Source organism: Zingiber officinale, chromosome 2B, assembly GCF_018446385.1.
Source record: "Zingiber officinale cultivar Zhangliang chromosome 2B, Zo_v1.1, whole genome shotgun sequence".
NCBI classification, from domain to species: domain Eukaryota; kingdom Viridiplantae; phylum Streptophyta; class Magnoliopsida; order Zingiberales; family Zingiberaceae; genus Zingiber; species Zingiber officinale.
Window position 1 is genome coordinate 76,172,294 of NC_055989.1, and position 24,539 is coordinate 76,196,832.

At 37.9% G+C, this 24,539-nt stretch overlaps 3 protein-coding genes and 1 long non-coding RNA gene across 6 annotated transcripts; 1 reads left to right on the forward strand and 3 right to left on the reverse strand.

The window, feature by feature from the left end:
• Positions 1 to 199: 199 nt before the first annotated feature.
• On the reverse strand, positions 200 to 7,606 carry LOC122045929. Of its 2 annotated transcripts, none has more exons than XM_042606364.1 (13): positions 7,400 to 7,606; positions 6,698 to 6,882; positions 6,498 to 6,601; positions 4,955 to 5,035; positions 4,710 to 4,813; positions 4,538 to 4,624; positions 3,783 to 3,985; positions 3,428 to 3,629; positions 2,845 to 2,895; positions 2,650 to 2,748; positions 2,326 to 2,385; positions 1,636 to 1,757; positions 200 to 1,451 (listed from the first exon to the last, which is right to left on the reverse strand). In XM_042606364.1, the coding sequence occupies exons 1-13, from the start codon at positions 7,604 to 7,606 to the stop codon at positions 362 to 364; spliced, it is 2,595 nt and encodes an 864-aa protein (XP_042462298.1). In that variant the 3' UTR covers positions 200 to 361. The 2 variants fall into 2 exon arrangements, with proteins under 2 accessions (XP_042462298.1, XP_042462297.1); XM_042606363.1 differs by having other exon boundaries at positions 1,636 to 1,760.
• LOC122045930 (ABC transporter B family member 28-like) lies at positions 7,523 to 16,059 on the reverse strand. Of its 2 annotated transcripts, XR_006130149.1 has the most exons (18): positions 15,636 to 16,059; positions 14,203 to 14,390; positions 13,638 to 13,661; positions 13,246 to 13,347; positions 12,948 to 13,038; positions 11,672 to 11,772; positions 11,532 to 11,582; positions 11,222 to 11,350; positions 10,839 to 10,901; positions 10,498 to 10,774; positions 10,003 to 10,151; positions 9,827 to 9,916; positions 9,282 to 9,416; positions 9,130 to 9,186; positions 9,002 to 9,058; positions 8,458 to 8,734; positions 8,270 to 8,316; positions 7,523 to 7,615 (listed from the first exon to the last, which is right to left on the reverse strand). XR_006130149.1 is itself a non-coding variant. In XM_042606365.1 (17 exons), exons 1-16 carry the CDS (start codon positions 16,042 to 16,044, stop codon positions 8,498 to 8,500), a joined length of 2,160 nt encoding a protein of 719 aa, XP_042462299.1. In that variant the 5' UTR covers positions 16,045 to 16,059; the 3' UTR covers positions 7,969 to 8,316; positions 8,458 to 8,497. The 2 variants fall into 2 exon arrangements, 1 of the variants encoding a protein (XP_042462299.1); XM_042606365.1 differs by lacking the exon at positions 7,523 to 7,615 and having other exon boundaries at positions 7,969 to 8,316.
• Positions 16,060 to 20,289: 4,230 nt separating this feature from the next.
• On the reverse strand, positions 20,290 to 23,019 carry LOC122045931. Its single transcript, XM_042606366.1, has 3 exons — positions 21,932 to 23,019; positions 21,285 to 21,378; positions 20,290 to 20,910 (listed from the first exon to the last, which is right to left on the reverse strand). The coding sequence occupies exons 1-3, from the start codon at positions 22,484 to 22,486 to the stop codon at positions 20,408 to 20,410; spliced, it is 1,152 nt and encodes a 383-aa protein (XP_042462300.1). The 5' UTR covers positions 22,487 to 23,019; the 3' UTR covers positions 20,290 to 20,407.
• On the forward strand, positions 20,794 to 22,656 carry LOC122045932. Its single transcript, XR_006130150.1, has 2 exons — positions 20,794 to 20,922; positions 21,070 to 22,656. It is a non-coding gene; the product is annotated as an uncharacterized LOC122045932 (long non-coding RNA).
• Positions 23,020 to 24,539: the final 1,520 nt, after the last annotated feature.

The window sequence follows — 24,539 nt, forward strand, 5'->3', positions numbered from 1 at the left end:
TCATTAGATAAACAAGTTAAATTAAAAAGTCAAATTATTCAGGACTAATTCTTGAATGAATTATGATATGTGTATCAATTTAAAACAATATTGGCAAATGCAAATACCTATGAGATTTTCCTAGATATAATTTAAAACTATCTTCACTTTGTGAACTTTCCAGCACACAATATTTCGAAAGAAAAAAAAATCAGCAATATTAGTCATACAAATGTTTATGTTAGTATGTTACCATCAAAGAAAATGATAATCCACCAAACCAACATTCTACAATATATACAAAACATCTAGAAAATTGGAAAATATTAGAAAAACTATATTGAGTGACATGGATACTAATTTTCTACAATATCTTACACAATCAACCAACAGAATCTTCAATCATTTGGTTATCTCGTGTTGCATCATCAGAATCACTAGCATCGTCGTTACCATCATGATTGCTTTGGTCGATATCACGATTGGCATCACTGTTATTGCTACTCTGTGTTTCAGCATCAGACATGGATTCACCCCCTTGTGCATCTCCATCAGCCTGGAATCTTTGCTCAAACTCAGGAGCAACAATCTTAATCATGGCATTCAGTGCCCTGTGTTCTTTGGTTAGTTTGGTTACGCCTTGACTAACATTACTTTGACTTCCAGCTGCCAAGCCATCAGAGCAGAGAAGCAAGGCCGCCGCCGCCACATCCTCTGCTCCAGCAGCATTAGCATTCCCCATGCTCATAGGAGATTCATTTTCTCCATTGACAGAGGGGGCAGTGCTCATTGCCCAGCTCCCAGCAACTTCTGAGGCAAGAAGATCGGCAGTTTTTACTGTCCCATTTTCAGTATCCTGTAGCCTTTGCACTGAGCAGCCTCCAATCGTGCAGTTGCCATCATTAGGTCCTGCCTTTTCTTGTGGCTGGGCCTCATCATCAAGCTGCATAGTTTCCCCTCCGAGGTTGCTGCATCTATGTAAAGCAGTATTTTTTTCATTGAAGACAGCATCACCAACTTGACTTTCAGTTTCCATAACTCGTTCGGTATCAGTAGGATCTCCCTCTGGAGCCACAGCCATGCTGACTCCCTCAATATCTGAACCAAATCCCCTGACCAGCCTATCAGCACTAGTACATTCCAAGTCTTGAGTGCTACCGTGGCTTACCAGGCTGCAATCATGCTTTTCGGTTGTGCTAACATCATCATCATCCTCAGAACATGATGCATCATTTGCATCTTGGACGTTCTTTGGGGTAAAAGAACCACAAGCTCCTTTACAGAGCTCATATCTTTCTCCAACATTAATTTTTCCAGTCACAGGTTCCACAGGATCAGTTTCTATATACGAATTCTCATAGTGCTCTTCATCCTCCAAAGTCCTTTGCATTGCCTTAAGCTGTTCCTGTTGTTTTGCAAACAATGCAGAAATTTCCTCTGTGGTGGAGTAAAATGCGCGGAGCTGAGTCTCCCTGTGTCACAGTGGAATTTAATTTATTTACTTCACAATCAATTCCTACTAAGATTACAATAATCTTTAAGGCCAAGCATAGCAGAATTTAATTTTCATATAAGTCAACATTCCATGTCTACTACCCAATATATGTATCTTTATAATTATTTATCATAAATTTATTCTGTATATTCCATGCTTACCGAAGAATTATGCGTTCTCTGGCTCCTTGAAACCTCTGTTTTTCAATTGAAAGGTCACGGATTGCAGCAGCAATCTCAAGTTCAAGAGCAGAGACTTTTGCCCAAGCTTCTTCCCGTGCCACCTGCTAACAACAGCCCAAGACATTCTCAGACTAACTCAGAAACTCACATGCAGATCGTGATAAGCTCATAAACCCTGCCTCAAGTAATTAATTGCCCAAGAGAAAAGTGAAAACCAAAACATACAGAGGTGAATGACTGATGAAATATATGTGGAGGTTATTTTAGAGAATATTTACATTCAAATTTAGGAAACGCAACAGTTGACAATAGAGTTTCATCCGTGAAAAGCCTTTGTGAGAGTAACTTTATATTGCATACAAATTACAACCAAAATTCATGCCTTGCTTCACAAAATTCATATACAATTTTCTTAGTCTGAAGGCAGCAAAAGTGAAGCAGGTAAAATCAAGATTCAGGTCAAGCTAGGGATAGAATATGTGATTCTTCTTAAATGTAATCAAGTGGAAGAAATTTTACACATCAAATGCGTTGATTTTGCTATGAACTTTGGCCAACAATTAGGAGAGTTTTGAGTCCAGTTATGCATCATAACTGCATAAACCTTGATCCAAAAAGGAAGAATAATACTGAGATTTGAATTGCAAAGTAAAGACCTATAATCACTACCTTTTCACTTTCAATATCCTTTCTCAGTCTTTTTAGTTCAGCCTCCAGTGATTCTGATTTCTGTAAGAAAATAAAGTAAAATAAACACAAAAACTACCATATATAGAGAGGTGTCATAATAATGTGTTGTCAAGAAGAATGCCCACTCAGGTTAGGGCAGCAGGGTTATCCTCAGTAACTGTGTGAATTCTTCTCGAATTGAAAGAAAGCAATATATATATATATATATATATATGTGTGTGTGTGTGCGCGCGCGCGCGCGCGTCATACAAAAACTATTTTAATAAAAAAATATGCATGGTAGAAAACTAGATTGAAACATACCTTTTGGCTATTCATTGATACTAGTTGTTCATCCTTGACTTGAATTTCTAGCTGTCTAACTTTCTTTTCTGAAGTAACTAGGTTTTCCCTAGCATCTCCCTGTTGAAAGGATAGAATAATCACTGCTGGAGATATGGGAGGCGAAAACGTGTGATAAAAATTTCAATTTTCAGAGGAAAAACATCACGAAATTACCAGCTTCACTCGTAATGTTTCTACAAGCAAGCGGCTTTCTTTCTCAGACTCCTGGCAAAAGAATTGATATATTTTTATTGTAATTAAAATGTGAATTAGGCACCAAGCAACAATAAGAACTCATAATACTTATTTTATTCAAGAACAAACTATATAAATTAGTCCCATTCCTAACAAATTAATCTTTTAAAATTATGGAAGCCATTGCAGAATCAAATCTTAACTTGAAAATGAAGCCAAGATCTAATTTCATGGGTCCACGTCCTATATACTATTTCCCTGCTTAATTTCAGGTTTTCTTTCCATTATTTCCTTATCAAAGTCTAGCAAATGGCATAGAGTTCAATTGACGGAGAACACCCATGAAGCCTACCACTAATAGTTAGGACCTATGTGGCTGATGATTATTTCCATATCAAACTATGTTCTTCATGATTTATTAGGAAAAAGTGTTCATAGCTCTATGACACATGTAAAGAACAATGAAAGATATTCTGGGTAAGATCAATGAAATAACTTATTCTCCTTCCTCGGAGCATGAAGATCAAAGGCAAGAAATAACATCAAAGAACACATAACTCACCTCAAGTTTACTGATAACTTCTTGCTGTTCTCTGTGTTGTCTTAGATAATTATCTGCCTGTCTCTTGATTTCCTCTTGGGCTTCAAGTTGAATTCTCTTTATTGCAGAGTTCAAATCTGCAGCTGCTTGTTCCCTCTCCTCTCTTCTCTGATTTCTTTCCTCATCTAGACGAGCTTCAAGTTCAGATATTGTTGCTTTCTGACTATAAAAGCAGTTCAAATTCAAATTAATTTCCATCTCAATTAGAAACAAACAGATATGAAGCTTAAAAACTTAGAAATAATGAAGAAATTTTAGTGGCGGAAAGAAGGATAATACCACAGATATAGTATATCAATACAGGACATGTAGTTACCTCTGAATAATCTCATCTGCATCAATACGGGATTGCACAGATGCACTAAGTCTTTCTTTAAGATCCTTCACGGAGCTTCGTAATTCAGCAGACACTGTACTAAGTGAATTTATTTCTTCATGCTTCTCATTTAATGCACATTTTAGTTCCTCAATCTGATCATGGAAACCTTTTGACACGATTTCCTTCAAATCTTTCAGTTCCTACATGTTCAACTAGCTTAATTAGGAGATGATTAAAAAAACAGTTGAATTTAATTGTTAAAACAAGGTAATGTCACTAGTCTAAAAACCAAACGTCCTTGGTAAGTAGGCAACATGTACAAAAATAAGTTGATGAATGAATGAAGTACAAAAATAAAATCCTTTGTCTAATAATATCCGAGCAATAACATGTAAATATACTTTAGATGTCCTATATAGTGTGTGGGTCCTGCAACTAAAATGGGAGTTCACTGAAAAGAGGACATTGAGTCATAAAACAATTACTTCAGGATTGCAAGAATATTAAAAAATCAACTTTCGTTTTATGATGAAGCTAAATAAACTGGAAATTCAAGAATAAGCTAGTGACTGTATTCACCTTTCCAGAGTATGACTCACAGCATAATATGATTGTTTTCGTGTCAATGTAGTAGTAGTCACCAAATTTAGATTAAAAGAAAGCTAATATCAGAGTTTACTATTCCATAAATAGACCCAAAAAGTGATGCCAGAAAAATAAAATAAAAAGAAGTTGGCAATAAAAAGAGTTACATTTTCATGGTGAGCCATCTGTGACCGGCTTTGACCTTTCAATGTCTCAATGGTGAGAACATGTGATTCCAATTGCTGCCTAAGTTCCTGCAAGTTTAAATTGCCAAGGCATCTCCATTAGCCAAACCAGTATATCAACCAGTGAGCTTCTAAATAGGGTGATAAACACTACCGTATTAGATCTCTGAAGGCTGCGAACATCATCAAGGGAGATCGGACCATCAGGAGCACCAATGCCAATACCTTTAAACCTCTTGCTATCCACATCCAGCTCGTCTTCAGCATTACATCCAACATACAGATAATTATCAATTTGCAACAAAATTTTCCCAGCCACATTACATCCAAATATCACAAACGGAAATCATAGAAAGAAAACCCATATCTCAAAATGACTTTTGAGCAATTGATACTTACCTGACTTCCTTTTCAGAGTTGAACCATTTGCTAGAAACGACGGCCGGTGCACTTCCCGATATACAAAAGCATAGGAATTTTCTGAAAGGAAAGTGGATAATCAGAATACAAAAAAAAAACATAACAAATAAATATAATCATAATACAAACAAAAATCCCCACTGTGATAAGCCTATAACAAAGGATCATAGTGGGTATGCAAAGCAAGAGAAATTACAGGTAGAAAAGCTATTAAGGAGCAGACAAATATCAAATTAAAAGGGCAGCCCGGTGCACAAAACTCAAGCCAATGCGGGTCCCAGATAAGGGTCTATTGTATGAAGCCTTACCTGCTTTGCAAAAGGTTGTTTCCACAAATATCAAATTAAATATTCAATCAGTACATAGTACAGCTAGTCAAGAGAATGACTAGTGTAGTATATTATCCACAAACTTTTGATCAAATTAATTGATTAACGTAACAGCAACAAAAGCCAACAGAACAGTAAATAATTGTTGAACTGCAAAATGGATACAACCTTATTTAATATGTTTTGTCATAGTAAAAAAAAATCATCAATTAACAAGATTAAAATTTTAAAAATGGGTATCCATGAAACTGAAACAGAAAGACTCCTTTTAAGATGACAACAAGAAGAGATCATTTTAGAGCAGGAAGGCTTGAGCTGCAACAGAGGATAGAATCAAGATACTATGAACAGAAAAATCAAGTGGAATCTGCTTTATTCATAAGGAAGAGATGTACATTAAACAGATTAATGGTTGAGGTGCATGAAAAGCAGCAATAGCTAAAGGAATGCTCTTTTGATTTGCTCAAATACAAACAATTATCACGTATTTAGTCATAATAAGAAAACAAATGGTCAAGTATGTGCTCTGTTTCTATTTGAGATGTCATGGTAAACTAAAATTGTGACCCCATCAGCACCATATTCTAATTTGCTTTAAATATCCAAAATCAATTAAATTTGAAGTGCGTATAAATTTTATAATTCATAAAAATACGTTATGCTTAGTTTACGATTTTATGTTACAGTACCACTTAAAAAGTTCTTATTTTAAGTATTTATAACCTCAATTTTGTCTTAGCTAAAATAATAAGTTCTTAAGAGGTTCTAAAAGGACTGAACTATTCAAAATTCCAAACATTTCAGCATTAAGAAATGATCTCTATGAACCTCTTATCCTTGAAGCAATCTAGATTCATTGTTATATGATGCTTTGCAAAATTAAAGTTCATAAAATTCACTATCTTCATCTAAATACAAAAAAGGCACACAACAAACAAATTCATTCGAATACAGATCACAGAATTCTGAAGAAGATGCATGCAAGATGATGCAGGCATACAAGTAACATATTCACATAAATACACACAAATTGAATAAACAAAATACAGATTTTTCATGCTGAAAATATTGTTTGAATGTATCTAAGAAAAGTAATGTACCAATGCTAAGCATCAAGACATAAGAGTGAAAATACGTATATAATACAGTGGCTGATAATGGAACAACTTTTTTGTAGAATTGCATTCTTTTACCACTATTAGGAGGAGCTACAAATGCTATTATATCTCCATGTTGAAGTCTAGTTTGAGGAGAATGCTTTCTCAGCCTTGTCCAGTTGAGATAAGTCCCATTTGTGCTGAAAAGAAAGAAAAAGAATAGTAATAACATAGGGAATAAAACGAATAGTAACATGACTATCAACTCGAATCCCTTGTTTATCATATTTTCCAACCTGGTATCCTTCAAGAAAACTGGCACAGAAGTATTAGGATCAACCTCAGCATCTCCTACTGCCACTTTATCCCTAAATATTTTGCAATGACTCCCGCTGACAGCCATTGTACTTATCTGGTAGCGTGGATCCTCAACGCATCTTCCCAAGCTGTGTTCATCGCCGCTCAGGAGAATATTCATTCCCTTTGTTTTACAATAAACATCATCGTCAAACATAAATCATGACAAGAAAAAAGTAGCTGCCGAACTAGTTCAGCGCAAAAAATAAACAAGCATGGAAGCTAACTGAAATTGTTGACATCTTGAAACTTCCGAAGAAACAAGTACTCTTTTAATGCAAAGCCATTTCAGTCAAATGCATTTCCGTACCCCAAAAAAGAGCAATCTTTCTCAAAAGAAACTTGAACAGCTAAAATTTTTTGCTCGGAGTAGGTCAACAAAGTTCAAAGCAGCCTGTGAAACATCCTTTCACACTGTGCGCAAACAGGATGAAGTAAACTAGCTACTTTAGCCGAAAGATTATACAAAGATCAGGCGTCAACACCATAAAGTTGAATCCCTTATCGATCAGCATTGCGGCGAAAACCGAGAAAGGCTAGGGTTTAGCGCTACGGCTGGGTCGCCAGTCGTGGGTCCTCGATAGGGTGAAGAGGAAGACAAAGGAAAGGGTGAAGGAGAGAGGGAAATAAGGAAGTGGCACCTGCTGTCGCTGGCGGGCGTTCTTCGAAATGGCGGTAAGGACAGCCCAGACGCCGCGATCGGGGTTTTGGACGGGCTGGTCGGAGAACTTGCGAGCCACCGCGCGGATCTCGTCCTCGGGCGTCGCCGCCGGCCTAGGAACCGGTGGGCCCGAAGCCACCGAGGCCTTCACCTTGTTGCCAGCATCGCCCGGGGATTCCACAGCCATCGCTCGTCCCTTCCCAAGAACCGACGTCAGAAGAGAGAGAGAGAGAGAGAGGCACAGTGCGCTAGCATATAAACCAGGCCCAACTCTGAACCGGATTATTATAACGGCTCAGTTCGGACATTGAGCTATTAACATTTACTCAAAACCCAAATTATATATAAAATAAATAAACTTAATAAAATTTATAAACAATTGACAAACAAAAAAAACAATTTATGAATTTATTTCTATTTTTATTTCTATTTTTTAATTCAAACACGTATATAAATAAATATATTATCTCCATTGCTTTCCCCTGAACTCCTAAAATAAAAAAACTATCAAAAAATGAATAATATGAGAAAAAACTAAAACCATTATGATTTGATAGAAAAATAATATACACCTTTTTTTTTCAAAAAAAATAGCACATTACAAAAATTTACACTCCTAGAGCATTGAATGGCTGTCTACCTACTCAAGGCAATTCAACTATAATTCCAAGTAGTAAAATATACCAAAAAATGTATTAGTAATTACAAAAAACAAAGAAATTATTTAAAAATATATTTCAAATATACACTTGTATATTTTATGAAGCCTGGGGTAAAAAGCCATAACTTCCTTGTTGAATGTGATGATTGAAATCAGTAGTGTTTCAGATACGAGTATATTCCAACTCACAAGTCGAAGAGGTCTTCGAATTGAGTATTTTCTGACACGAGGAGGGCCTGAGTTCAAAATTCTTCATTAGTAGAGGCCTAACAAATGGCGTTTTTTAAACCAAAACTGAAAAAACCAAAACTGACCGATCGATCCAAACAAAATGGTTCGGTTCGACCAGAATGAAGAAGAGAAAGAAGTCTACTGACCTTATGCTTGTGACTTGACTATGGAAGTGCTGAGGACTCATCACTCAAATGCGAGCCGTTGTGTTCCGACTAAGGAGGAGTATTGGCCTCCCTTGGCTAGCAATTCCATATGGGTTCCTAGCTCTGCGATCTTACCACCTGAACAAACAGCAATTTGGTGTGCATTTTGCACGGTGCTTAGTCGATGGGCGATCACCAAAGATGTCCTTCCCTTCATCAGATGGTCGAGAGCCTCCTGCACCAGGCGTTCACTGGTTGTGTCCAGAGCACTGGTGGCCTGCACAGAAAATTTCATCCCATATCAACTTACCAATTCTTCGACAATAGCAAAGTTCATTTCTTAGTTCTTACGATATAGTTTATCTTTGTTTGCAAAATGTCTCAATTTTAAAATAGTAGAACCTCTCTAGATCTTTACTTGGTTAGTCAGGGAATTAGTATGGGCTTTTTCTAGTATTAGTAGTTTTTATAGAATAATGATGAGCTTTTAATGTAATCGAACAATCAATCAAAATCTAAAGAGGATGATGGTAGAATGAGTTACCTCATCGAGTATCAAAATTGGAGCATTTTTAAGAAGAGCTCGTGCAATAGCAATTCTCTGCAAAGTGAGGAACAACAATCTTTTGAAACGATGAGAAATGCTATGATAGTGTAAATTATGATTATTACCTGTCTCTGTCCGCCACTTAAGAGGCTTCCTCGTTCGCCAACTAGTGTGTCATAACCCTGAGTCAGATATTATCAATTGCCTGATGAATTTGGATGACGAGTGGAAAAGATTGTCAAGGTTGAGTCGTTAACAAAGTGAACATGTTATTTACCTGAGGAAGTAAGATTATGAACTCGTGAGCGTTGGCGGCTTTGGCGGCCTTTATTATGTCCTCTTTGGAGACATTCTCATCAGGAAGCCCATAAGCAATATTTTCTCCGATGGAAACTGAAAACAGAACAGGTTCCTGAAAAGTAATATGTTAGGTAATATATGGAATATGAATCAATCCAGACAACATTGCACTTTTGTTAAAACTCAAAATGAAGTGATTTTGTATGGCAGTACTTCACAATTGTGTGAATTTCTAATATGAAGTGAAGAACATAATAACACTTCTACCGAGCAAAGGAAGTTATAAAATCTTATATGCTTCTTGCCTTCTCAAAGACACATCAATATCCATTTTCCATTTCACATAGCATATCTCATACCTTTAGCATAATGTTGTTTTAGGTTGTGATCGTGAGTGCATGTTCTAACAATAAAGCATGTTCAATTTCATTTTCCGACAGAAGAAAGATGTAAATTATAAGTTCAATAATTCAGAAGGATAATCAAATAACTCTTGTGCGGGTACTGAATGCCAAAAGATACCTGATTAACTACTGAGACGACCTGAGCCCATTCCCTTTTGTCAAAGGTTCTGATATCTTCCCCTGTCACAGTAATGCGCCCTCTCGTTGGCTGGGTAGGCAAAAAAATTCAGTCAATGGGTCGTGAATCTCTTTTATATATGTAATATTTTTTTTCGTAAATATTATCTCATATACCTCGTAAAACCGTGCCAGGAGTTGTACGACTGTACTTTTTCCAGAGCCACTAGGCCCCACTAGGGCAGTTACTTTTCCACATTGGAGAGTCAGATCGAGACCATTTAGGACCTCCACATCAGGCCTCAAAGGATAAGAGAAGTATATATCTGTGCTAAACGAAGCCAATGAAAGTTATCCAGATGTTCCAACTAGTTGAAAACAAAAGAAACAACAGGAGTTGCTCATCTGCGATCAGGATTAATAAAGACTAATCAAGAAACCAGTCTCAAATAGGAGATTCTGAGCAAATAGTAATATCAATGAACTTATTCTATATCCAGGAAAGCTTTGCGGTTGCTAATAACTAGAGATATGTTGCAGAAGCCACAGGGGTGCATGGCAAGATCGGAATTACACAAATTTTGGAGAAAGATTGGACCATGTAGCTATTTGCAGAGGACTTTTAACAAAACTAGTGAAAGGTATTACCAAAAAACTAATAAAGAAGCGTACCTTCTAGATGGATGTCTCCTGAACGAGCAAGGCTACATCCGCCACTTGTAGATCTCAATGCTGACATGGAATGATTACTTATGCCTTGCGCTTTCTTAGTAGGAAGTCCTCCATTATCCAAACTAAGATCAACATCTGCTTCATTTGTTTGAAATTCCTTCTCTAAGCCATATGCGAGTGGCACGTCAATTTCAGCAGCAGAAAGTATAGAGTTTATGCGTTCAGTGGCAGCGAATGTCCGGCGAAGATCTCCAAGACTGTTAACACCCCCTTGAACCTGCGATACTTGTAATTATGTAATAATGCACCTCTTATATTCAAAAAAAATTATAGCAACTCACCGCAAATGTTAGTGTGAAGGTATAACCTATAAAGGAGATCATAGTTCCAACAGAGAGTTTGCCCTGAAATTGAACAATGAAGTGATCCAAAAGTTAGGAAAAAAAAGGTCAGCATCGCAGATTTTTTTACTTCAGTTTCCAGTTTGAACATTAGCGAAAGATGGAAAGCTCTCATAAGAATAGAACACCTCTAAAAGGCATTACATGTGATTGCAACAAGAAACCCATGTATCTAATTGCAACATAAAGCATACTTTGCCTATGATTGTAATGTATTTAATATTTAAAAAGAACAAAACGGGATCCATTTTGAATTTTTTGTCTATATGGTGACATTCTTGGCAATAACATGAGACATGTTACAAAAATATGAAGTTCCTTACTGTCTTCACTTTGCTTCCACCGAGAATATAAAGTGCCATTAGAGAAATGTAGACTACCATCCTTGTTAAGGATTCATTTGCAGACTTCAACAAACCAAGTCTTATTCCACTCTTCTGGTATGCAAGCACCTACAAACAAAATAAGATGGAAGCTCAGCATTTCACAAGGATTAAAAACAAATTGATCTGATATTGGTGGAAAATATTTCAGGTCATTTTCATTTCATTTTGCAAAAGTAAGCCTATTTAAATACTTCCTAGCAATTTCCTTAAATAAGAATTACCATGAAATTGTATGTCAAAACCTTACCATATTTCTGAAAATGGAGATTTGTCGTTTCTCACCAGCAAAGCTTCTTACCTGTAGAATGAAAAAAAGAAGATATGTGTATGACTATATAAAACCAAAGATGAACAGGAGATAAGTAATAAGATAGTTGTGAAACTTACAGTACGAATTGCAGAAAATGTTTCAGTTGCACAGTCTGATATGTTTGCTTGGGCCATTGAATGAGATAAGAAAGCAGGAATTGTCGACCGTTTAAATATTGCTGAGCATGTCAGAGGTATGAACATGTCATTACACGTTAGAACAGCTAATTTACAGTTAATGCATGGAAGCAAAGTAAGAGATTGATTCAAAGAAGCATATCCTATATAGTGATTGTCAAAATACAAAAGGGTCTAGCCTTAAAAGATTAATAACCACTTCAATTGAATGTATACAATACATTTGAGAATTGTAAGATGAAAGAAAAATATTATTTACTTTTATACCAAAGTCCACAGGAAACATTCAGTGCAGAATCTACTGTAAGAATCTAGTTACACATTCCTATGCAGTAAGAACAAACTCTGATTAGTCAAGCATCAGAATTGAACAATTTTATTTTGAACCAACAGTAATCAATTTTTAATGAAGTCAATGATCAGATCTGTGATTGCCAGATGACTGAAAGGAAGCAAAATACTAGCAAGAATAATATAGAGAACACAAAGATACATGGCCTGTTTTTCTATGCCTCAACGAGTAACAACAATGTCATCAAAATCTGAAATGCAAGACACAAAATAACAGGTCCATAATAAATAGCTTTAATACAGTGTGTATCCTTGTCAGTGGATTAACTGCTATTACTATGGTGAAATATGCTCATGCATCCTGATGGTCCACAAGAAAACAGAATCTGCTACTCAGCTAAATTACTAAATCATATGACTCCTGACATCAAAAGTGAATCCTTTGATCCATGTTAAGTTTCGTTTTTGTGTTACAAAATTTTAGAACCCAAACTTTTTTGACAGACAGAGAACAAATTCTAGAATTATTTTGATGTCTCTTTCATACAAACACATGAGACAATGAAAAAGTAAGTATTACACAGATCATGCATACTTTGGGTAGTTATCGCTTTGCTCGGCAATAAAAGATGATATTCCTTAGAAAGATATATCTACGGTGTACTGATTTGGTGTGCATATAATCAATAACATGGACTTCCAGTTGACGGTGGAAATAATAATTTGATCATTGTGTGTGCCAATACATATTGATCAGCACAGTAGGGTTGGGTGGTCTACTGACAGAGACAGTCTGGCACAGTTTCCATTTTTCAAAAGTGTTTTAGATAATACCATGCATACTCGAAAAGGAATGATATATGAAACACATAAACAGGCAGATGGTAACTAAATAGTTGATTTGCCAAGGGAATGTTTAACTTACCTACTGAACCAGATATGGCAACCATAAGCAACACAAGGATAGGAGCTAATTGTGTAGAGAGGAAGAAAAGTATGCACACGGTACCTACAACCTACAAAAGAAGCAAAGAAGAAGCAAGATATAAATTCAAGTGAAAGTTTATATATATATCATGAACATAATCAATATATAGTAAAGTGAAAAAAAATTAAGAGAAAAACTGTTAACAAAAAGAAAAATAAATGGATAAGTACATAGTTCAATCTCTCGAAATTATAAGTCAAATGCATATACAGTCTTTAATGAATAAGAATCTTGCCTCAGAGAGAGCTCTGAGCCCACGATCCCTTGAGATATTATCATTAACTAGGTCCTTCAGGGAACCCAAATCAGATGTCAACAACCCAGTCAATTCACCAACCTGCCCATGATAATAAATGTATCTATCAACAAGCAAAAGACCTGTGAAACTTACAATCCTCAACAAAAAATGGGAAACCAGCAGAGCAATAAATGCTGCGGTTAAACTTGAAGTTCCTGATAAAAATATGTCACAAAATTATAGGGCTCAAACTCTCAGAGATAGTGCACTCAGAATAAAATTAAAATGAATAACTATAACAAGTCAAAAACAACAACAAACCATGAGTCTCACAACTTGAGGGCAGCTAATGTAATAAAAAAACTCAACAATAATTACAGAATACATACCTTATGGCGGTCAAAGAACTCAACCTGCAGAAAGAAGTATAACCACAAAATTTTAGATTATTCAACAATAATGTAATAAAAAAAAAAAACTTGGATATGAGCATGAAGAGGAATTTAATGAATTTAAGCAATTAAAAGGTGTAGCTGGCATTGCCTGTTCTGACCAAAGAACCAAATTCAATTTATTTATTTCTCTAATATAATCATATTTACTTTACAAAACCATTAAGAACAAACGTGAGATTTAATAAATTATTAGAATGTTTCTGGTGTATTACAATGGAATAACTAACAAACAATAAATTATTTGTGGAGGGGGGTTTATGCTAATAAACCAACTGGAAGTAAATTAGTAACTTAAGAAAGCAGATAAATCAGATTGAAAATCAGAGTTACACATCTTCGCTCCAATTTTCCTTCTCTTATTCCTAAACAATAGCTTCCGTGCACTTCTTAGATAATATTATCTTACAGAGGAGAAGAAAAGCAACACAATATTATCACAAGTGACAACTATACAATCATATCCAGTTGTAACCATAGGAATGACCAAGGGTAATCATACCTTTTGAATCAATATCTGTCTAAATATTTGGCCTCTTAAGTTTGCCATAACCTCTTCCCATATAATGGTCATGTTGGTGACATAGATGATAGTAAATATGGGTTCCAGAGCATATAAAAATGAAATCTGAGAGAGAAGTCTCCACAAAGGCTCAGAAATGCTGCCTGTGAGTATCTGAAAGAACTTCCCTGTCATGATTTAATATGTAGAGACTATTAGCAGCTGCAAAAAGTGAAAAAAAAAAGAGAGAGAGAGAGAGTAACCAGTAAACTGATAAAAAAAAGACATAAAAAATAGCAGCAGGCCTATTTAGGATAATCTTATACATAAAACGATCAACTAAATTCCTCTTTTGGGACAAAAGGTCTTATAAATGTATCAGCATTAGAAAAGGGAAAACTCAGTTGTACTTGGGGAAATTCTAGTAGTAATATAGTCTTGCATATAATTCAATGGAGGGATAAGATCCATGAAGAAGAGCCAGGGCCGGCCCTGGAGGAGGGCGGCACTGGGCGATGGCCCTGGGCCCAGAATTTGAGAGGGCCCAATTTTTTTTTTTTTAGTATTATGTATTATAGGCATGTAATTGGGGTCTTGGGTAGTTGGGCCCAAATTCATATTTCAGAATCTTTTGATATTGTCTTTTACTTTTATCTTTTTAGGCATGTAATTGGGGCCTTGGGTAGTTGGGTCCAAATTTATATTTCAGAACCTTTTGATATTGTCTTTTACTTTTATCCTTTTAGGTTGCAATTTGTAAAATGGTAAACAAATGAAAAATGTATTGAGAAAAACATTTTGAAAAATTTTGAAACTGATAATATTATGGACGATTTTACAAATAGAAATGTCAGAAGAAATCGTTTAAATGAATTGTATATTATTAAAAATTTATTTTGGACTTTTTTTCCGCCCTGGGCCTCCTGAGTCGAAGGACCGGGGCTGAGAAGAGCTCAGATATTTGGAACTAACAGGGCTTCATGATTTGATGATACAGTCTTGCATAGAGTTCAACGATGAGAACCAAGTAATTGATCCCATATAGTTGGGACTGACATGGCATTTTGACGAAGATATTACACCATCATCATCTCAATTATCTACCATTTGATGATAAGCTGTGAATTAAGAGGAGAAGACGAAGGTTTTAAAAATGTTGGTTTCACTAGGTATTCTATTGTCTTCAAAAGAAAAGTTCAATACGTCTTACAAAAAAAAACACTTTTTTATCAAACAAGCTTTTCCAACAAAGAAGTAGTAAGTATTTTTTTTTCACTCCTCCAAACAGAACCTTAGAAGTGAGACAGGTGTAAGATGTTGAGACCAGAAGAAGTGAATTAAATATACAAATATACGAGAGAAGCGCGAAAATTCTAATATCAAAGCCAAAATAGGACATGATCTTCATAGGCAAGGACCGAAACATCCATTACCAGAAAATATGGGCATCGCTAGGGTACAAGCAGTTCCCCCAATGAGAGAACCGCACGCGGCGGCCATCCGGAGCTTGTGGTGAGTGATGAGAGACCAGATGACGCCCCAGCTCAAAGCGGCAGGAGATGCGGGTGAGAAGTCATCGGAGGAGCTCTCTCTCTTGGACACGGATTCGAAGTCGGCGGAAGGCGCGGACACGTATGCCGCCCGTGCGCCTCTTCCGCTCCTCCTCCGCGCGTCTACGGTGCGGGAGGTTAAGCGCAGGGGCAGCCGAGGTGATCCGGGGAATAGAATCGTGCTGGAAAAGCGGCCGGAGATCGAGCTTCCTGCGGAAAACCGACTTTTCCGGAATGGCGAGGAGGAAGAGGCGGCGAGGGATTGGATCAGAGCGACGGAAGGAGCGGCCATGGAATCGCAGCGATCGAAATGAGACGACAGCGCGTTGTTGTGAAATGGGCAATTCGTGGAGGGACCCTATTCCCAACCGTTTTGGATAGCGCGGTATTATGGACCGTCCATATCGAACTCTCACTTACGTGGACGCCATCGGATCCCACTACAAGACATGGTGGCCCATACTAACTCGTTAGTTCTACGCTAAAACTGTACGCGCAAAATATACGCGAGGTAGTATTTTAGGGCGGGGGTCTTTATGTTTAATTTCCTTCCTCACTCTACTCGTTCCCTTCCTTTCATTCGTCCCGGCGATTCCTACTGCAACTCTCGCGATCACCTTGTCACAAAGTCGCGATTGCTTTGGGGATCCAGCGGAAGCGATGAGCATCTTGTTCGCTGGGGAGCTTGATCGGCAAAAACGGTATGGATCTGAGTGCTCGATCAATTTTTGTTCTGTTGCGCTCCGTTTTCCTGTTGCTTGTGCTTGTTGGACTTGGCTTTGCTTGGAGAGTGATGGTTTCCCTTGTCGGTTTGTGGCATTTGGATGCGCACACGGATCAATCGGAGAGGATGAGGGTGCACGTCACGTACGATTAGTATATGTTTAACTTTTTCTGGGAGGGCTAGAACTTAGATTAGGTTGGATTCATGAGGTGTGGATCAAAGGTTTTGATTCTGTCTCCATGTTTTGTTGTTTTCTGAAATCTGAGCTTCATTGTGCATAGGAATTGGGGAGTTGTCTTAAAATGGATTGAAAAGGAAAGTGCAAGCGTTTTTTCTAGCATTACAACTTTCTTCGCTTCCTGTTCTTATCAATTGATTATAGTGTTTTTGGAGGCGGGATAGAGAGTAGAACAGAATGAAGAATGCATGAAAAATTCTAGTTGTATTTCTTTGAAATTCTTTTATGCCTTTCGATCTGGCTGAGATCAAATCTCAGAGATTGATGGTTAAGTAATAATGAGCATCCATCAACAGTTGATGCAACTGAATTTATGTTAGGTGGGCTTAGAGACTAGAGGCAAAGGCAAAGGCCAAGACAGAGAAAGTAAGCAAGCCGATGCAATGCTTATTTTCTTTGATTTAGGTCTATTAATTTTGAGGAAAAGAAAGATGTTTCTTTGTTTGTTTGTTTTTTTCCATACTTTCTCTTTAAAAAAAACATAATGTTCATTGATACGGCGTGTTGTGAGTGGCACTAAAAGTAATGTGGGATCGATAGTTAAGATGATGTGACGCCCAAAGTCAATGTGAGGTGACGGTCAAAGTCCGAGTATACATATCTGAACGAACCACCTCTCAGAAGCAGGGTTTCCCACATAAACTCGGGCAGCCACTAGCCGGTCGGACTTACAGGGCCCAGCTCCCCACTTCTCTAATGTAAGGTTCTCAGCATAAACCCAGTTGGCCCTAGGTCCAACTCCCCACTTCTCCAATGTAAGGTTTTCAACATAAACCTGGTCAACCTCAGCGCCGGTCGGACTTACGGGGCCCAACTCCTTACTTCTCCAATGTAAGATTCTCAGCATAAACCGAGTCAGCCCCAGCGCCGATCAAACTTACACGGTCCAGCTCCGCACTCTTCTAATGTAAGGTTCTCATCATGAACTCGATCGGCCCCAGCTTCGGTCGAACTTACAGAGCTTAACTCCCCACTTCTCCAATGCAAGGTTCTCAGCATAAATTCGGTGACCCAGCGTCGGCCGGACATACGAGACTCAACTCCCTACCCCTCATAAACACGACCTCCAGATTTAATTCCTCATTTCTCCTAGGCGCGGCTCCCAGCCTATATCCGTCCGACCCCAGAGCCGATCAGATCTCCAAACTCAGTTCCTCATCTCTCCTGGGCGCAACTCACAGTTACATCCGCTCGGTCTTAAAGTCGGTCGGATCTCCTCTAGGAAACAACATTGTGATGGAATTGTAACAACTTGTGAGAATAACAGCTATTCACTAAAGAATATTCTCTTATTCTGGCATAAGGAAGACTATCGTACATTTTTCATCACATGAGATATTCTGACACTAGAGATTCTCTACCTTCTCATTATTACAAAGGTTATAAGAGGTGGTATAAAAAGGGGTCCTCTCCGTTGGCCAGGTATGCTCAAACACGTATGCTCACGCGTACGTTCATACACACATCCATACTAATGTTCTACTATTCATCTTCTTCTGTATTTTTTAGCCGATTACTGCTCTGACTTGAGCATCAGAGTGTCTACACCAGGGACCCTCTCTATGGTTCTCGCTCTCACGCCCCATTGGCTATGTATGTGGTATGCACAAGTCCACAGCTCCCAGCACCAAGTTCGTAGCTCCCAGCTCGAATGCTCTCCTCTGTCAATATTCCAGCCACCTCACTAGTCTCTCTGTTTACTCAGCTTCCGCACAGGATCATTCACTTTCACTCTTTTATTTCTCTCGAAACAACACAACCTTATGCTCTTTGTAGACTTGAGGAGGAAACTTCGTTTAACTTGCTTTTGCTCAGAAGTTTTGGAGGTTTGGCAATTTGCTCTCTTAATATTTTCAACTAGGCTTTAGATTGAAATTGGAGGTTTCGACAATTGTACTCTTAAAATTTCTTATATTAATTTGGTATGATAATTTTACTTTATCCATGAAATTCAGCAAAAATTACAAGACACTCATCTTTGGTGATTTTCACTAATGGAAAGTTATCCATTAACAAAAGTTGTAAGGTTTTCGCAATCTATTGTCGTAGCCTTGATAAGGAGTTTATCACCATCTTTTCACCTCCACTTATTGTTACTTTGCTATGCACAGGAATTGCAGTTGCAAGTTGTGAATTTCTCTCTTTTGTCACTGATGGATAGTCTATGAAAGTTTTTTTTTTCATTTTGATATAAAGATACTATTGTCTTCAATTGTTATTTCAATTATCTATATTTTCGAGATACCCAAGTTGAGAATTCTTGATTGATATGCCTACAAATATCTTCCAATGATGTTCCTAAATAAAAGTCTTTACTAACTTCAAGCTCATTAGAAAGCATCTGAACACTAGAACACACTCAAAGGGTGTCATTTACCGAATCTGTGTGATTCATTCAAGTGTGAGTATCTAACATTAATGCAAATATCTGTTAAACATTCCATTGATACAATTTTTTTATTGATGATCAGTAAAAATATTGAGTATCCACGACACAGATACTTAGGGGATAAGTTGAATAATCCAAATATCAAAGTACTTATACACTAGCAATTGCTAGTGCTAGCATTTCAATCTTACTGAATTTGCCACATTCCTTGTTATTAGCCTCTGTTGACTATGTCTAATTGTCTCTTAAATATGTTAGAATTGGGGGCTCCAATAAAGTGGATCTCCTTGTGTGTAACCTATCTTTTTATGATGGGCTAAAGATATATGTTATTATATAAATAGAGTTAGGATTTGATAAAAATAAAAAATATATAGAGAGAGAGAGAAAGAGCGCACATGCACATAAAATTTTTCTTTTCTCTTCCCATCCAAAATTAAAAGTAATTTTCTCTATAGTATGTAAAATTTAAGCTCCTAGGCTACAATAAAATGGTAAGATGCTTCCATGATTAATAAGGTATTTATTGGTTGATTCCTAACTACAGTGTATGTACTATAAAATTAATTTTCTCCAGTAAGAAGAGAATGTTGGAAAGTTGGTTATGGAGTGACAAACGGTTTATGCTTCTGGATTTATTGTGGTGGCTGATAAAAAATTATCGGTTTGAGTACCTAGATTTAAAAAATACACTTCTAATTTAAGCATTTTTTAGTAATTCAACGTGAGCAATATTGTTGGGTTTCTAAGGATCACAATATATCTTTCAAGTAAATAACACTGGTGCAAGATTGTTATGGTTGAAATCCTTGAGAATTTTGATATTGAGGTTCGTAAAAGAAAGGATGATCCTTTTGGATTTATTGTACATAATAGAGGTTGTTTTCTAACTTGGACTCATAACCTAGGTCACAAGGTAGACATATTACCGTTATAATTAAGACTGTTCTTCGATATTAAAATTCATAAAGGATAGCACCATACACAAAACTCTCTTCAATACAAGGTCGGTCAATTATACTAATCTAATTCTACTTGACAAGATGTTTTGGAAACTCAAACTACCTTTAAATGATACGATAGTAACTTTACCATTACCTAGTCAATTGGAAGGTTCAGGGGTAAATTTTGGTTCAGTGTTTGTTCATTTTAGTTTTCCCCCAGTGTATCTACTATTTGCTTGGCATTAGCAGAAATTGTTCTTGATTGATGAACCAGCAGAATCGACTATACAATCCCCATCTGTGAATCAAAGAATGAAAAGAGCAAAAAGAAATTCTTAATCATCGTCTTTATTGCAATTGTTATGCTAATTCTTTCACTAGTTCTTCCACCAACGACTGAAGCATCTCGTCTCCGACCTGCAGGCCCAGCTCCTCCTCCTCCTCGTGGAAGCATCTCCAGCGTCCGTCCTTCTCCATCTCCCTCAGCGTGGCTGCCTCCCCGTGGCCGCTGTGCTGCTCCGCCTCCCCGCGCAGCCGCCCGTCGATCCACCGCCTGTCGGAGCAGAGCATCTCCGTCGTCGTCGTTGCACCCTGCCGCGGTCGCTGCCTCAATGAGATGACGACGCCGCCGCCGCCCGCTTTGCCGCCTTGGATGAAGAAGTCCAGCAGAAGCTTCTCCCCACCGCGAGGCGGCGGGTTGGCCTTCAGCCGGCCAAGCAGCTCCCACGCCCGCTCCTCCTCCTCCTCCTCCTCCTCCTCCTCGTATTCTCCGTCCGACGACCGGGAGCAGCACTCCGCCGCGTGGTCCAGCTCCGCAAGCATTTCGAACCGTCGGATCCGGTGGAGCAATTGCTCCGTCGTCCCTACACCACACGGTAGCACAGCGTCATCATAACAAACCATAAAAAAATAACACAAATCTCATTTTGCCCCCTAAACTTCTCAAAATCGCCCAATTCACCTGCCAGTCACACATCAAAATATGATATTTTCTCAAAATATATTTTCTTGTGCTGTAGCAGGCCAACAAGATATAGAGGAAGAAATTGACGTGATTTAATAGCGCGGGCCCTACTCAATCAAAGAATCCAAAGAAATTGTTCTTGCGGTGTCGATACAATACAACAAGGTACGGCTTCACACCTTTCAAATCTCATCAATTATTTTTTTCCCCACTTAAATAGTTCATTATTTCATTTTTTTTAAAAAAATATTTTAAAACCAATCGTAGCCTTACTTTCAATGGAGTCGAGGCTTCTATAGAACTCCTCTTCCTCTTCATCCTCCTTCACTATCAAAACTGGACCCGGTCCAACCTTTCCGTCGAATTCCTGTTTAACAATAAGAAGAAGAGCTGAATAAATTAGATAATGAAATTGAGTCAAACCGGGTCGAGCCCGATTGGACCACAAGTCCGGTCCAGTCCGTGGGAGTAAAAAATGACGAGACCAAAAGCCGTGCACGCATGCCCCGGTCCCCACTCTTTCTGCGGACAGGCCCAGAAAAAGATAAGAGAGTACTATTCATCATAATTAATGGAATATTAACTTTACATTACATCAATCCCTATCCTAAACTTTCCGCCGGGCCTCTCGATTAATTACTAATTACGCGCTTAGTTATGTGTAGCAGTGTTTGTTGGTTTTCCGTTTGGAAGCCTCTAATGATGGTTATAGGATTCATTAGGGTGGATTTGGAGAGGCCCGTCGACGATTTTATGGTATTAAAGCGCTGGAAAGCAGCGCACCTAATTGTGGCTTTGGGGCCCCTAAATAATGGAGGGAGCACTGTTTGTCAAATGTGGGGCCGATGGTGCAAAATTAGCGAATTTTAAGGGGTGATGTGAAGTTTTGTAAGTGGAGTGATGTGAGTTTCGTTACTCACCGTCGCCGGCGAGGGGGTGGCGGTGGTGCTGGCGATGGTGGCTTCTTCTTCTTCGTTTTCTGATGGCTGCGACGACGATGAGAGGGATGACGAGTATTCTTTCTTGGCTTCGCCGGAGGCGGTGGCTGGGTCGTAGGCGAGGACAGGGGAGGAGTCGACCGGCGACACGAATCGGAGGGGCTGCCACCGGACGGGGTTCGCCCACGTGGCGTCTTCGACTGTGGCGGATTTCTGCTCCGCCTCCGGCCTCTGTTTCTTCCTCTTCCAGGAGAGCACCGAGAAGGCGGTGCGCTCCGAGCGCGCCGCCTGCAGGCAGCGCCTTTTGACGGCCTCGATGACGGCAGAGAATTTACCGAGCGCATTCCCGTTGGCCGTCGCCGCGTCTTGGACGGCGGTACTTCTCCCGGCCGTCTTCTTGCGAAGTTCGCCGTCGAGGAGGCTACGGACGGTGACAACGCCGCCGCCGCCGAGCACGAGGCCGTCGTCGTCGTCGTGGTCGAGCTCCAGGTACTCCTTGAGCATGAGCGGCTTCGGCGCCACCATCGGCGTCGTCATCGATCGAATTGAGGGGGCGGAGGAGGGCCCGCACGAGGAGGAGGAGGAGGAGCTTCGTCGGCGATTCGATTGCTTCACGCCATGGGCGAAAGCTGGGTGGGCTTCGTCTTGTTCGACGGCATTTATTAATGGCCGAGCTTCTCCCCAACACTTTGAGTTTATTTACTCCACTGAATCGAGATAACATTTATTTATTTTCTAAAAAATATTTTTAAAATTCTTTTATTATCAATATTTATTGTATTACTTTGAATTAAATTATCATCTAAATCCTCCACTTATTACTAACAATAAAGAGCATTATTTTAACAATAATTCTAGACTTTCCTTTCCCTCAGCTGTTAAAACATTCTCGGAAGAGTAATTAGCAGTCAAATTGTCGTTAATAGTTGGGCAAAATTCAAAAACGCTTTTGTTATTGAAATTCTTAATGTTGCATCCATCTTTTATTATTTTTTTTAATTAAAAGTGCTTCTCACTAATCCCTATATAAAATGACGGCGGTCCTCATATTGTAATAACTATGATTTTTTTAAGAGTATTACTAAATGGTCAGAATCTGGCCAGCTAGAATATATGCATGCATGCATATGCATGGGTATTTTAGTAATTTCATATGACCACATTAATTATATGCATGTCCATGCATGCATTTTAATTGGAAGATAGAGATTTCTAGCTGGCCAGATTCTGGCTAGCAAGATTTACTCTTTTTTTAATTATTACCATATTTATAACCGTTATAGCTATGGTTTCTTAATTGTTACTGTAGTTATAACCGTTTCAGTTTAATAGTTACTTTGTTACCTGCTATAACTATGGTAATAATTATGGTTTTATAATTAGGGTAATACTAAATGGCCAGAATCTGGCCAGCTAGAATCAATACATGCAAGTGTACACATGAGTATTTTAGTAATATCATATGTGTACATTAAATACATGCATGTACATACATGCATTCTAATTGGAGCATGTATTGATTCTAGCTGGTCAGATTCTGGCCAACAAGAATTACCGTTATAATTATTATAAAGTGAATTTATCATATTTATACAATTGATGGATCGATTTAATATGTATGGTAAAAAATAATAATATGGAACAGCTTATTTGAGGGCAGTTTGTTATTTTCGAAGACAACGGGCGCCTATGATAAAAATTAAAAGGACGTCAGTCTTACTGTTAAAAAAAATAGGGCTTCTTTGATTTTTGCCCTTAATTCTTTGAAATAAAGGTGGTACGAGACAAGTGAAGTGAAATAATAGCAGCTCAGCCTCGTGTGGCTTTGTTTGGAGAACCTTCATCGACATTGATGGGTTTGTCTTCTTCGATTTAAGTTCTGTTTTTTTAAAAAAAAATTATTTGTGTATTATAATTTTTACTGTTGTTTTTTTTCTATTTCAAATTAATTATCATTGTTTTCAACTGTTATAATATTAACATGCATCCTTTTAATCATGTGAGTATTGGATTATATTTGATTTTAATCATTCATTTTAGTGCCATTAACTTGGGTTAAATCATGGTACGATAAATTCGATTAACCAAGTTAGACGAGTTGGTTAGTGGATTCAATTATGAGTTAGATGAGCTGAATGAGATGGACGGATCGAATAGATTGTTATATCGAATCGAAATAAGTTTAAAATTAAGTAGATTTATATGATTTTATATGGACATAAAAGGTGATTATGACTAATGCTAGATGGAATAAGACAAGGGTAAGGTTGCAAACGTTGACAAGTATTTTTAGATCACGAAACAAGTTTTCATTCATAAATCCCAACATCACATGAGAGGTTTTACATATCACCATGAATTGATGGCCGACCAAATCATGCATCCTTTTTCTTTCATTAAAAAAGAATACAAAAAATGAGGAGCAAAAAAACTTTAACAGATTTCAATTATATATATATATGGATAAAAATCAAAAGACACTCCAAATGGTACAAAACATCAAATGAATGCCTCTTTATAAAAATAAATAAATAAATAAAAGGATGTCTCTTCAATAATTTAATTTTGAAAATATCTTTTGATCCAACAT